The 13,918-nt window shown below is 35.2% G+C and overlaps 1 protein-coding gene across 4 annotated transcripts in view; it reads right to left on the bottom strand.

Annotated features, from left to right (window-relative positions):
* LOC121316273 (autophagy protein 5) overlaps positions 1 to 13,918 on the bottom strand; it is a 60,963-nt gene that overhangs the window by 38,409 nt on the left and 8,636 nt on the right. For all 4 annotated transcript variants that reach the window (XM_041251252.1, XM_041251253.1, XM_041251249.1 and 1 more), the window contains exons 5-6: positions 13,474 to 13,636; positions 6,272 to 6,366 (exon numbers count right to left, since the gene is read on the bottom strand). In XM_041251252.1, the coding sequence (XP_041107186.1) occupies positions 6,272 to 6,366; positions 13,474 to 13,636 (258 nt within the window). The remainder of the gene's footprint in view (positions 1 to 6,271; positions 6,367 to 13,473; positions 13,637 to 13,918) is intronic.

Here is a 13,918-nt window from a genome sequence, read left to right as displayed (position 1 = left end):
TTTTTTTTTTTTTGCCCTCACTTAGGTAACATTATGTTGTACCATCTGTCCAACATTCATAAATAAACATACACCTCACCTCCTGAAACTGTGAACAGTTTCACTTTGACTTCTAGATACCAGATTTATTCTAAAATATGTACTTTCTGTGTTCTCAGATCATTCATTAACCTTCACATCTGGTTTAAAAAAAAAAAAAGTGTTACCACAATAGAAGTCCCTTTACCTTACAGTGACCTTATTCAAAATGTTTGTTGGATGATTTTATACAGAAAAAGTAAAAAAAAAAAATTAAACATTTCACAGGGCAAGACAATGACTCTGTGGTCTGCAGCTAAACTTAAAACATCCCAAGAGTTGCTGATATCCAGATTATAAGAAAGAAAAAGACTTCACTGGTCACTGACAGAATGTTGTCTTTTGTGTACCAGTGATATATGTCTACAATTCACTTCAAGTCATTCCAAGTGAAGATTATTTTTTTTCCCCCATAGTGATCAAGGTATTTCAGAGAGTTGGTATTTAATTAGCTAGTATTTATGTATTTAACAGACATTAAAATGATAAATAAAAGCAATTAAAAGGTGTTCATTACCATACACCTGATTAGATTCAACTGCACAATGGCAAAACCAATTAATTTAAAAGGTCACAGAGTCAAAACTTTTAGAAACATTGTTCATATATGTGCTCTTTCTTTACATGCAAAAAACCTCCATGCATTTACTGTATTTACAGTGCTGTCAAATTACTGTCCCCTAGTGCTTTGGGGAGTGGGTCACATATCATGTGAAATCTGCAGATGCAAGTCCCTTTCATTGAACTCTTCTGTGCATTTTAAATACATAGACTATGTTTCTACATGATCCATTCAAACCAGTCAAGGCAAAGACGCTGCAATATATAACCAAATGGAAAATAAAAACAATCCTTTCTGAGTTGCGTTAAGACACTGTGTTATTGGAAGAGTAGCTAAACAGCTACTGAAAAAAGAAAATTCAGTCAGCGCAGGCCTGATGTGTCATTGCAGACTACAGGGACCAACCCTGTTCATTGAACTGATTTTAATGATTTTACTGATTTTAAAACAGCACCCACACGACTACTGTCATCAGACACGCATCAAAACACACAATAAATGGTATGTACAATTTCAAAGCAACCAGAAAGTACAGTATTACTATACTTTCTCCTTCCACCTTCGTTTTGAACTAACCCAACATGTTTACAGTACTTAACTATTACCATTTGCTAAAGTGTCATTAGCACGGGACAAAAAAAGAAAAAAAAAAAAAAGGATATACTCCGAGATGCTGTATGTGAAAACAATGAGGTGGTGTTTGAACCTAGAAATATATTAGTAATTAAAGTACCTCTTGCTTGTTCTGTACATTTAGGCGGCACACATGCTCACCTAATAAGCCTGGAAAGCCCCAGCTCCCTAAATCCCTGAAATACTTTTTTTTTTAACCAAACGTCCTGTGACACTGACATGGCCTGTCTGGATTGGATTAAATTACCCCAGGATATCAGAGTTTGGAATTTATCAGATGGCTAGCTATAAGAACATAAGAACGTTTACAAACGAGAGGAGGCCATTCGGCCAATCTTGCTCGTTTGGTTGTTAGTAGCTTATTGATCCCAGAATCTCATCAAGCAGCTTCTTGAAGGATCCCAGGGTGTCGGCTTCAACAACATTACTGGGGAATTGGTTCCACACTCCCATAACTTTGTGTAAAAAAAGTGCCACCTATTTTCTGCTCTGAATGCCCCTTTATCTAATCTCCATTTGTGACCCTTAGTCCTTGTTTCCTTTTTCAGGTTGAAAATGTTCCTTGGGTCAACACGGTCAATATCTTTTAGAATTTTGGATGTTTGAATCAGATTTATGCATAATCTTTGTTTAAGATTCAATTATTTTAGCCTGTCTGCAACTGAAATGCCTTTTAAACCAGGAATAACTCTGGTCAATCTTCTTTGCACTCTTTTTAGAGCAGCAATATCCTTTTTATAGCAAGGTGACCAAAACCGAACACAATATTCTAGATGAGGTCTTACTAATGCTTTGTAAAGTTTTAACATTCCTTCCCATGATTTAAATTCAACTTTTCAGTATATATTTGAGCATTTTCTTGTTTGTTTTTTTTTTTTACAGCTTCCCCACATCGTCTAGATGAAGACATTTCCAAGTCAAAATAAACTCCTAGATCTTTTTCATAGACTCCTTTTTCAATTTCATCTCCCATATGGTATCTATAATTGCCTGCGTGCAGTACCTTACACTTTTCTATATTAAATGTAATTTGCTATGTGTCTGCCCAGTTCTGGATGCTGTCTAGATACTTTTGAATGGCCTTTAGTGCTGCAACGGTGTTTGCCATTCCTCCTATTTTTATTTAACAAGTTTGCTTACTATACCAGAATCTAAGTCATTAATGTAGATTAGGAAGAGCAGAGGACCTAATACCTAATACCCTGTGGTACTCCACTGGCTACCTCGCACCGTTTTGAGGTTTTTCCTCTAATCAGTACTTTCTGTTTTCTACATGTTAACCACTCCCTAATCCATGTGCATGCACTTCCTTGGATCCCTACTGCATTTAGTATGAGAACTAATATTTTATGCAGGACTTTGTCAAAAGTTTTCTGGAAATCTAAACAAACCACATCATATTCTTTGAAATTATCAATTGTCGATGTTGCATCCTCAAAAAAACTGAACAGGTTAGTTAGAAACGATCTCCCTTTCCTAAAACCATGTTGATTGTCTCCCAGGATACTGTTACCATATAGGTAATTTTCCATTTTGGATCCTATTATAGTTTCCATAAGTTTACATGTCCAGTCTGTCGGTACAACCCCTGTCTGAAGAGACTGTTGCATGATCTTGGTTAGCGGTTTGTAAATAAGTTTTTTCATTTCTTTGAGTACTATTGGGAGGATCTCATCAGGCCCAGGAGTTTTGTTTATTTTAAGAGCTTCTCATTCCTTTAACACTTCTGCCTCTGTTATGCTAAAGTTATTTAAAACTGAATAGGAACAGGTCGACATGTGGAGCACATTGTCTGTATCTTCCTTTGTGAAAACTTGTGAAAAGTAATAATTTAATATATTTGCTATTTTTTTCTCTTCATCTATGATTTTGCCATTTGTAACTCTGTCCTTGAATGTTCTTTTGCTGTTATAATATTGGGAAAAACTTTTTGGAATTGGTTTAGCCCTTGGCAGTGTTAATTTCCATCTCTCTCTTGGCCTTTATAACTTCGTTTTTGACTTACATTTGCAGTTCCAAGTACTCTTTCTGTGAACTTTGTTCTTGGTCCCTTTTAAAACACGCTGTAAAGTGCCTTTTTTCTCTTAATATTTTTTTTGAAATTGATCTATTAAACCATTTTGGCCATTTTGATTTGTCTACTTTTAGGATGTAATTGTTTTACCTTTTTTGTGGATGTTTTCTCTATTTTATTCGAATTTACTTCTGTTAGTCTCTGTTTCATTCCTTCATAATTTGCCTTTTTAAAATTGTTAACCTCAGCTTTAATCGTTACTTCGGGGGTTTAAAAAGCAATCCAAATACAACCATGTTGTGATCCGAGTATGTCATATTGATTGTGTGTTGTTTTTTTTCTTCCAGACTTAACATCTGGGCTTCAGGACTGTTTCTGATGTATAGCGCTACCCCTCCGTTTCTTCTGTCCTGCCTGTCTTTCCTATGCAGTGTATACCCACTAATATTATATTCGTCTCCATCACTCTCGGATAACCAAGTTTCTGTAACACCTATCTCATCATAGTTACTTGTTAGTGCAGTAGCTTCAAGTTCTAACATTTTGTTTTTGAGACTTCTAGCATTTAGATAAATACATTTAATGGCTATCTTGCTACCCTTGTTTTGATGTAGTATCCCTCTGTTTTTTTGTTAAATTTTCCCCCCTTCCTTTCTAGTTTAAATGCTTCTGGAGTCTCCTATCATTAGTTAAACTCTAACGGAATGTGAAGTACAGAAATTGAGAAAACTGAGCCACACCTTCAGACATTGTACTGTTCTTTCCTACAAGGCACAATTGTAAAAATGTGAGCCTTTAGCAAAACGATTTCAGAAACCACTCAAAAATATTACAGCAGGGGTGGACAAAGCTGTTCCTTCCACTCCGGGTCTCTGTCCCAGCCCTGTGGTAAATTATTAAATTGAACCAATTAAACCTCCATCCAGACCCTTAAGTAGTTAATTATATCATCTTACCTGTTAATCCTGGAGTGGAATGGCCCTCCAGGACTGTGACTGGACATTACATTTGTGATTCTGCATTGCAAATGTATATTTACAATGACAGCAATGCACTGATGGTGTCAAGCCATTGTAACGAACAATGGAACCGACAACAGCAACAATAGCACATGTTCATTAGCTGTAAGAGGGACTGCCATTAAACGTGAATACCATCCACGATCTCCAATGACGAAGCCCAACAAAGAGGCATTACACATTTGTTGTTTTCCCTACTTTGCTACTCATACTCAGTCAAGTCCTTCACTCCCGAGCAGTGACGTCTGATGGTAAAGGCACTAGTCATTCATTGCGTTCAGCAGCTCACTATCTGGTTCACATTGCTCTCCCCACAGCCCCATGGGGAGATGATTCACTGGATTCACATAAGGAGATAGCTTCTAGATCTTCAATGTGTGAACTCACCACAACCCCAGGCTCGCTTTTCATACATATTCCAACCCGACCAGTGACAGAAAGATCTCTGTTCTGGTCACCACATTACCAAAAGGACATGGTGGCCTTAGAGAGATAGCAACGAACAGCAGCCAGACTAACCAGGGTTAAAAATGCAAACACAACTTGAGAATAGCCAAGCCATATTGGTATTCACACAGTGAGCCAAGTCCAGGAAATACATACTGATCTGTGCATAAGACCTCCTCCGGGAACAAACAGAAATGGGTTACCTTGCCAAGTTATTAACTCTTTGTTATTAACTCTTTGTGGTACATTACAATTTTTCCTTTCTGGTTCAATCATCAAAAAGACGTCAAGCAAAGGTCCCTAGTCGTTTTTTCCCCCAGAAAAAAAAAAGAAAAAAACTTTCAATGGCCGAGTGAGGCCGATAGAAGCCGGGAAAATAAAAAAAAAAAAGAACACAGATCTTAGCAATACGCATAGTCCCTTCAGCACAGACATAACATGGACATAAACAAACAAAACAGCTGCTTCCGTATCCACTGCTCAAAGAATATCACAGACATTTGCCAAGCTTTTTGAGATGTTACAGTAATACAATAATGACTTGGATAGCATTATTGTGGAGTTTGGTGATAAAACGAGTGATCAGGAGAGGATTTATCAGTATGCACTACTATGAAGAGATATGTGATGAATACAGCGAACAAGGTGTGGAGCAGGGCTGGGGATGCAGTACTAAGTGTCCTGTTGATATGCAGTACCTTTTAAACCTGTTTTACTATGAATAAAATTACTTTTAAACAGTGTGTGTAAAATAAACAGAGGTATGCAAATAAATCGGACCTGATGCACCTGACAGGCGCTGAAAAAATGGACCGCAAAGGGTTAATGATTAATCAGTGAAGTCACAACTTGACAAAATTGAGTTCAACAATCTATTAGGAACCAGACAAGCATTGATGGGGCGACTGGCCTCCACTAAATTCTCTTATGATCTTATTTTCTAACCTTCATAGCATTAAGTGCTAAATGTTTCTCCTATTTTTTTTTAAAAATAAACTTCTTTAAAATACACTACACCCTGCCATACTGATCTAATTATCACTATCCTATTTTCCATATCTGTTTGTTTATTTTGTTGCATAATTAATTTACAGGGTAAAAGGCATAGTGTGGAGTGACTACTGAAAAATAACCATACAAAGTTTATTCGATTCTGAAAAGCCAGTCCCAAGATATAGATTACAATAGTGATACATTTAAAAAAAAAAAAAACGTATTTATTCAGGCGTTTGGGGTAAGCAGTTGAATTACACCGCAATATACACCAAGACAGGCATGTTCTAAACACCAAGTTTTACAACAATTGTAGGAGCTGTTGTCAAGGCCAAGCTAAAGATGCAAGTATGACACATAGGAAAAAGGACAGATGGCTACATTATACAATATAATTATATTTATTCACTAAAAATGAAAGATAATCCATCCAGACTTTTTGGAGCAACTACATAAAAGCCACTGTAGGTTTCCTCTCTGTTAGGGATTGTGGTGTGAGCATACAGTAGTCATTTCTGCACTCACCTGATATAGCCTGAATGGAATGTACCGGAATCCACCTTCTTCTACCGAGTATTCCATCAGCTTTCTATTGATAGCCCAGAATTGGTCAAATTTGTCTAAAGGAGGAAAAAAAAGAATACATATAAAAAATAAACACCACCACACTGAGTTTTATTTCTTTTAAAAAATGTAAACAATAAAATAATGTAGTGGATTTTAAGACAAATTTTGCGCCAAGGGGTCTTTATACTATATACCATGGCAATTACGTTGAAAAAGATATTACAAATATATGTACAGTGCAGCAGGCAGCAATGATACATAATGTCTTCTGCTGTAGAACAGATAAATATAACGACTTCCAATTAGACACAACTCATAATTGTTCCAGCTGTCGAACATTTTAGAAAAATGGAATGAAGATGCTTGAACTTGCATGCTGTTTAATTTGAAAAGCATATTTGGCAGATACTCTTATTGACATGCCCTGCACAGAAGTTCAGTTGAACACCACAAAACGATGTACTGTACAAGGCTGTACTGTGAACAACAGTAAAACGAAGCCAGCAAGAACAGCAGCAGGGAATAAAGTTCACAAACACTACTTCAAAGCATACTTCATATTTTTTTACATGCATTACAAGAAAGTTCTGCATCTACATTTGAGTTAAAAACTACTGCATTTAAAAATACAGTCAAACTTGAAAATAGCCAAGCCATATTGGTAATCACGTATGTCCGGGAAAAGCATACTGATCTGCATATAGGACTTTACAGGAATAACTGTTTAAATAAACAAAGTCAAACACATTTTCAAACAAAAAACCTCTATTTGGATTCACAAAAACAGCCAGGAGTGTGAACATTATGAAACACATACCGATTTTATAATTTTACACAAAGTTGTGCCAGTAAGTGTTGATTTAAGATACTGGTAACATCAGTTAGATTTTTAGTATACTGTATTTAGTTTCATCCCTCGAGTGTTTCTTGAAGTACCGAGTAGGGTTGTGCTGATACTTGTATTTTCCGAGGAATTGATTTTAAGAAGTATTTGTCGGCAAGTATTAAATAAAACACATTTGTGATTATTTCATAATAAGAAACAATGTCCTTTCCTCATCTCTAAAATTGAAACCAATGAGAATCCAGCCTCAAGCAAAACTGCTTCAGCCAATAACCATGCAACTTACTAGAAACAGTGTTTCAAATTACCTCAGAAAACTGTGTAGAGTAGTTTGGTGATAAATCGAGTGATCAGGAGATGATTTATCAGTATGCACTACTATAAAGAGATATGTAAATATGTGACAAATATAGCGTCGAAGGAGTGGGGCGGGGGTGGAGATGCAGTACCGAGTGTCCTGTTGATATGCAGTGCCCTTTAAACCTGTTTTACTGTGAATAAAATAACTTTTAAACAGCGCATGTAAAATAAACAGCTTGTGTGAAAATAAATTTGACCTGACATGCCTGACAGGCGTTAAATAAATAGACCGCAAAAGGGTTAACCATAGAGAACATCTTGCCCAGGACTACAATCTCACAATTCACTGCAGAGATACAAGGATAAAAGGTTAGACAAGATAAATAATTGCTTATAAAATATAAATGCGTTTTTGTTTGTCTGATTATGACAAACTGTACATTGAATAACACTGTCAGATAGTTACTGAATGATATTCAACAATTGTGTAAACAAGGAAAACCGAGGGACCACATTGTTTGTGTGAGTAATTTACACAATTTATTACATTTAATTAATATCGAACTACTTCACGTTTCTTAAAAGCAATTCCTTGGAAAATTATAGGCACACTCCTATTGCCAAGAAACACACAAAACAATACATATAATCTCTTAATAACTCTGCAGTGAACGTCACCTTGGTTTTGAATGGTGTCAGTAGGTGCACCTATTAAAGTCTGTGGAGACTGCACCTTCAACGTCACCAAGTGAAACACGACTTCTGTCTGATTGTTTTCCTCCTTTCTGTACTGTCTGGAAATCAATGTCTGTCAATTTAATCTGCAACAATATCAGACCTTAAAGTAAGATGTGTATACAATACTTTTGTACAATTATACCTTCATCAGTATAGCCAGATTCAAAGCCCAGAGTTTGCCCAAGTCTGCTATTCAGATTTAAGTTTTAGTCTTGTGATCTGGTCATCCAATACGAGTCAAGAGACTATTGCCCTGTTCCCTTGCAATTCCAGTAAACTAAAGCAGCGTGTGTAAATATGAGTTTTCCAGCCAACAACAGTGGGAAGTGAACTTGCCCATCATTTACGCATTTTTGCTCAGTTTACAGGAAAACAGAACTGAGATCCAAACCAGACTTGAACTAATTTGTAATTCCTCTCACACCACTTCAGCACAATGAAAAATGTTATGAAACACTTAAAATAAAAATTAAAAAATAAGGTCCCAACAGATATACAAGAATACACTGGATCAATAGTCAAGTACATAATTGTATTCTACGTTGATTTTTGTTAAAAAAAAAAAAAAAAAAAAAAAATACATTACATTTAGGAAAGAGCTAGCTTTCATTGACCCAAACCAATTACAAGCCAAAATTCACTATTATGTGTTTGAAGTCCTCATGGACTTGTCCTAAGGATTGGTCATACAAGTTTGACAAGTCATACATTACACTATGTAACACAATTTTTGTTCCTGGGTATTAAGTGTTATTTCGTGTTAAGTGTTAAGTGTTAAGTATTAAGTGTTAGTGAGTAGTTTTTCGAGATTTACGATTATACTGTAAATACAACTACTCACTTCTAAATCTTTTGTAGTCATTTTTGTATTACTTTAGTATAAATACATGTTAATTTGGATTCATATGTTGTTTTTTTCTGACTTTATGTGAATGAAAAGACACACATTTGCCCGTTTTCCCATTGGAAATAGTGATATTTTGAAATATCACTGTCCTGGTCACAAAAGCAAAGTTTGTGGGGAATAATAGCCATTTGCTATACTTTTGAGGCATAAGCAATTAGGAAATAACACTTACTACCCAGGAACAAAAAAAAATTGTTACACGGTGTTATCCATCAAAATGAAATAACTAACATTTTATTCTGTACATCTTAAGACGCACCAGGGAAATTGAAGTATAATATAATAACACTGCTGTGTTGTGTTACTGTGTAACATTAGCAGCATAACAACAACACTGACCTCTTGGTGTTGCTTCTGAATTAATTTCACTACAAAAACAAGTTTTTCAGTTATTGTACTAATAACAAGAAACAGACACCTCAATGATATGCTGGCCAACTACAAACAGGATGGTTCAGAAGTAACATTAACATGGGGACAAGTCAAAACAGAAACTCTCTCGTTTTCCTCCAATATTGATTTCTTTGAAATTACTGATTCTGTGCAACAGGAACTAGTGGCTTCCCACTCAGTGCTGATGAGAGCACCCCACTGTAGAGATCAAAGTGCTGCAAACCAAGTCTAGCAGTGTAGAGATACTGTAAAGAGATGCAAGTTTCTACATTACTAGAAGGGCGAGGACAGTCATTTTATTTTTAGCAAAATGTGTTACAAATTTTTTTTTTTTTTTTTATTATCTTTGTCATTGTTAAGATTGTATCTTTGAACTGTATCATGCATTGACAGAAAGCTGCAATGCCCAGACATTCAAAGCAAACTGTTTTGAAGTTGCAGCTGAGAGAGAAACACCTCCCTTCTGTCAGGCTGTTCACATGTATACAGCTATATGCAAATTCTGTTTTATCACATTATTTATCAGGGATTGTACATGTCCTTAGTTTAATTTTTTATCCAATCTAAGGGGAAATTATTCAAATATATTTTGAAATAGGATTACATCTTTATAGACTTTTTTTTAGATAATTATAGCTTACCAGGCTTAAGTGTTTCAATGCAATAGTCAGGAAGATTAAGAGTTTAAAGCCAATGTATTCAGATAACAGGGTTCAAAGCTCTTTACTTTTATTCTACATTTTTATTTCACAATTTAACATTAAACATGAACAAAAAGTCACATTATGATGAGATCAGTTATATATAAAAAAAAAAAGATATTTACCCAACACAAGTTATTTACTGTTGTTGTACATGTAAAACGTTTTGGTGAGATGCAGATGACAAGATGGAACTGTTATTTGAAATTCCCCATTTTCTCTACGCCGAATTCATTTATCTAATCTTTTTACCGCCAAAAAACAAAACAAAATAAATAAATAATCTTCATCTCTGGACAAATCTTTAAAACTTGCAAACTCATATTATTGTAGATCTACAGGTGTTCTGGATTCATTACTCACAATGATATATTACTAGGCTTACACAGTGGACACAGTCTGAACTGTTGCTTTGCTGTTGAATGCACAGGATAATAGAAAGTTTTGGGAATTAGACTAGGTATGCATCACACTATTTGGTGACATTCGTATCAATTCCTATGGTAGTTTGGAACGGATATTAATATTTGTTGATATGTGTTTAATAGCGATGAATTGTAGTTTACAGAACAGCATACACAATAAGGCTGCAGTCATTTTCACTAGGGTTAGGGTTTACACATTAACCACTGCAAATACTACTACTAATAATAATCTTTATACAAGTCCTATAACATAGGATTGCATAACCCATTTATTTATATATTCTTCAATATAAGACACCACAAACTATTTCACTGATTATCTTATGAAGATAGTCTTTCTGTAAAGATTCTTCTTAATGACAGCTGTTCATTTTTGCTGTGGTGGGTAAGGGAAAGAACCATGGACAACTGCTGATAGCAAACATCATGGCAAAGACATGACTTTATTCTATAACTAACATACTTCGATCATCATATTTTATGGATATCATACAAGGTAGGGTTAAAAATATGCGTTATAAAAGTATGATTAATTATTTAGTATAAAAAAAATGTTAACTACTTTTTAGTGTTCCAAATTATTATAATTTTTTTTTATTACTACTGTAACATTATTTGTCATTTATGTTGTGTTTCTGTTAACTGAAACCGAACAGGCAAGTTTGCATGATCACTATTGAGATGTGTTTCACAGAAGCAGATGCAGTAACTGGCAGTTAACACAAATGCTACTTTCTTTTTTCTCTTTGTGGTCATTCAAGATGGTTAACAAGGCGGCAAAGACTGAGATGGCTTTACAAGAAACCTATATAAAAAAAAAAAAAAAAAAAAAACACACTGAAAGATGGTAGCACATTCTAAAACAGATCAATCTTGGTTTCAGAAGATGTTCTTGTTTCTCCTTTGCAGCTACTGCTGTTAATAAATTTAGTATTTGAAAGTTTCCATAATAAACTGTGGTTAAGTGTTTTTGTTTTTCTTTCTCACACATGTTCTCTCTTGTGACCCAACAAAATATGGCCTTAAAAACAGTTAAGGACAAATTTGTAATCGACCATTTACTAGTACTGGATTACAAAGCGCAACTAATTAAATAGCAATAGGTACATTTTTAAGTTTACTTTGATTATTTTATTTTGAGATTTAAGATATGGATGAACTTCACTCCATGTTTTGGGCAAAGGCTTATATTTAGAAATTCTCAAATAATTTCTCGTGAAGTGGCCTCAAGCAACAAAAAGTTGAGAATTAAATGCCCGTCCCCACATGCTAGGGTGACTTTCAGTTATTGTACAGTGGATCCTGGTATTGTTATGTGTTTCGTTATTTCAACTTCCATAAAAAAAAAAAAATCTGTTAAATAAAAATGTATGAGGTTATAATGCTAATTACTCTGTGACTGTGTTACACAACCTGCTGCAATGCTTCACTGTGATTACCCGTAAATGAAAAAAAAAACTAAAAAAAAAAATCAAGCAGAGTGCCTGCCACTTCTTTCAAGTTATGTAAACTGATGAAACAGGAGATGTTGGCAAATAAACGCCAATACATTTCGCTATGACCGTCCTCACACATCTTAAAGTAGCACACTAATCTCAGTGCACCATACAAATGTTACATGCATCCCTAATCCAGTGCATTTCTGCAGCAAAAAGTTATTATTTATTTATTTTTTTTAAAAAGCACCTTATCTAAGTGTGAAAGAAATCTCTCCTTTTTAGAGAAAGGGTGTTTATAATATCTACGTTGTGTAAGTGCAACAGATAGTCCAAGTGATATCAACAATTCTTTAAAAAAAAGCATATAAAAGCATATATTTTATTTGACACACACACACCCCAGGAAAACTTCACAAAAACAAACAAACTTGACATCAAAAGGAAACCAGCTATTATTGTTATTGGTAAAGGAAGCTGCATTACTTTCATATATATTAAAAAAAAAAAAAAAAAAAAAAAAAAGCCAACATGTGTTTCTTTAAACCTGCAATCAAAAACTCACTGAACACAACAACAGAAAGGGACCATACAGGTATTAACCTAAAATCCTCACACTGCCTACCTGTGTGAAGCACTCTTTCGTACAAGAAGTGCACTCATTGTGACCCTAGCAGTTTCACCACTGTTTTAAGAAGTTCACAGGATACAAAAAGATCACTGTGCTCCCAGACAAAGACAAATCATTGATCACCAGAGGATGCAAGTTCCCTTCGTCACTGTAATTTCAGGGTTATCGTTTAGATGTTCAAATGCACATGAAGGGAGATCACGAAGTCAGGAGCACCCTACAACTATTGTTAAAAGAGGCCATCACCCGGAACCTTAAACATCAGTCAATGACTGTTCAAAATCATACATACACACACACACACACACACACACACATATATATATATATATATATATATATATATATATATATATATATATATATATATATATATATATATATATATTAGCTCAAAGAGCCAGCTGCCCAACGTTTTATGTTGTACATCTTTGTCAAGGGACGGACGGACGGACGCACGAGTTTATATCATGTAGTTGTACACACAGAGTTCTCTCTAAACTCTGCACACAGTCCAGGGTTTTAGAACTCCCTTTGTTTAGGTACATGACTAAACCGACTACAAACCAATATTATGATCAGCCAGGCCCTTCCTGAATCTGCTCTCAACTGATCACTTACCACATCATGAATAAAGTCTCGCCCGAGTCTGTAGGTTTACTATTAGGAATTGCTCATGTTGCTATATGGGGCGGAGCAATTTATTAAACAAGGGTCTGGTTCCCGATAATTTGAGTAATATACTTGGCAGAGTTCTGAAATAACAAGTTACATTAGAATCTCACCGTTCTGCAAGCCCATCCACAGCTGCTTGTGATCCTTCCTTTGCATCTCATTGATGACTTGTCCTTTGTGCTTTAAGGCATCCGCTTCTTTAATGCAAGACATGAAGTGGGCTTCTATTACATAATTAGAAGTGCAGTGCAAGAGGTCCTTCTCGGGGAAGTTCTGTAACACAGCAGATTAAAGAGAGTAAATTAAATAGAAAATTAAACTCTCATATTATTAACTTGAACATTCTTAGGATTTTGGAAGTCAGAAGGAACAACTAAGAATAGTAAAGAAGGCTGGATATAACAAAGATAAGTCTGTTCCCTGGTTGTCATTTATAGTTACCCCTATACTCCTATAACATATACTGTAGTAGATACTGGTATAAATGTAATACAGCCATCTGGAGTTTGTGGAAGTTGTCGCCAACCTAAAAAAACTGCAAACCAAATGACTGAA

Source organism: Polyodon spathula, chromosome 5 (assembly GCF_017654505.1).
Source record: "Polyodon spathula isolate WHYD16114869_AA chromosome 5, ASM1765450v1, whole genome shotgun sequence".
NCBI lineage: Eukaryota > Metazoa > Chordata > Actinopteri > Acipenseriformes > Polyodontidae > Polyodon > Polyodon spathula.
The sequence above is the reverse complement of the archived record's forward strand: the minus strand, read 5'-3'. Positions and strand labels throughout refer to the sequence as shown.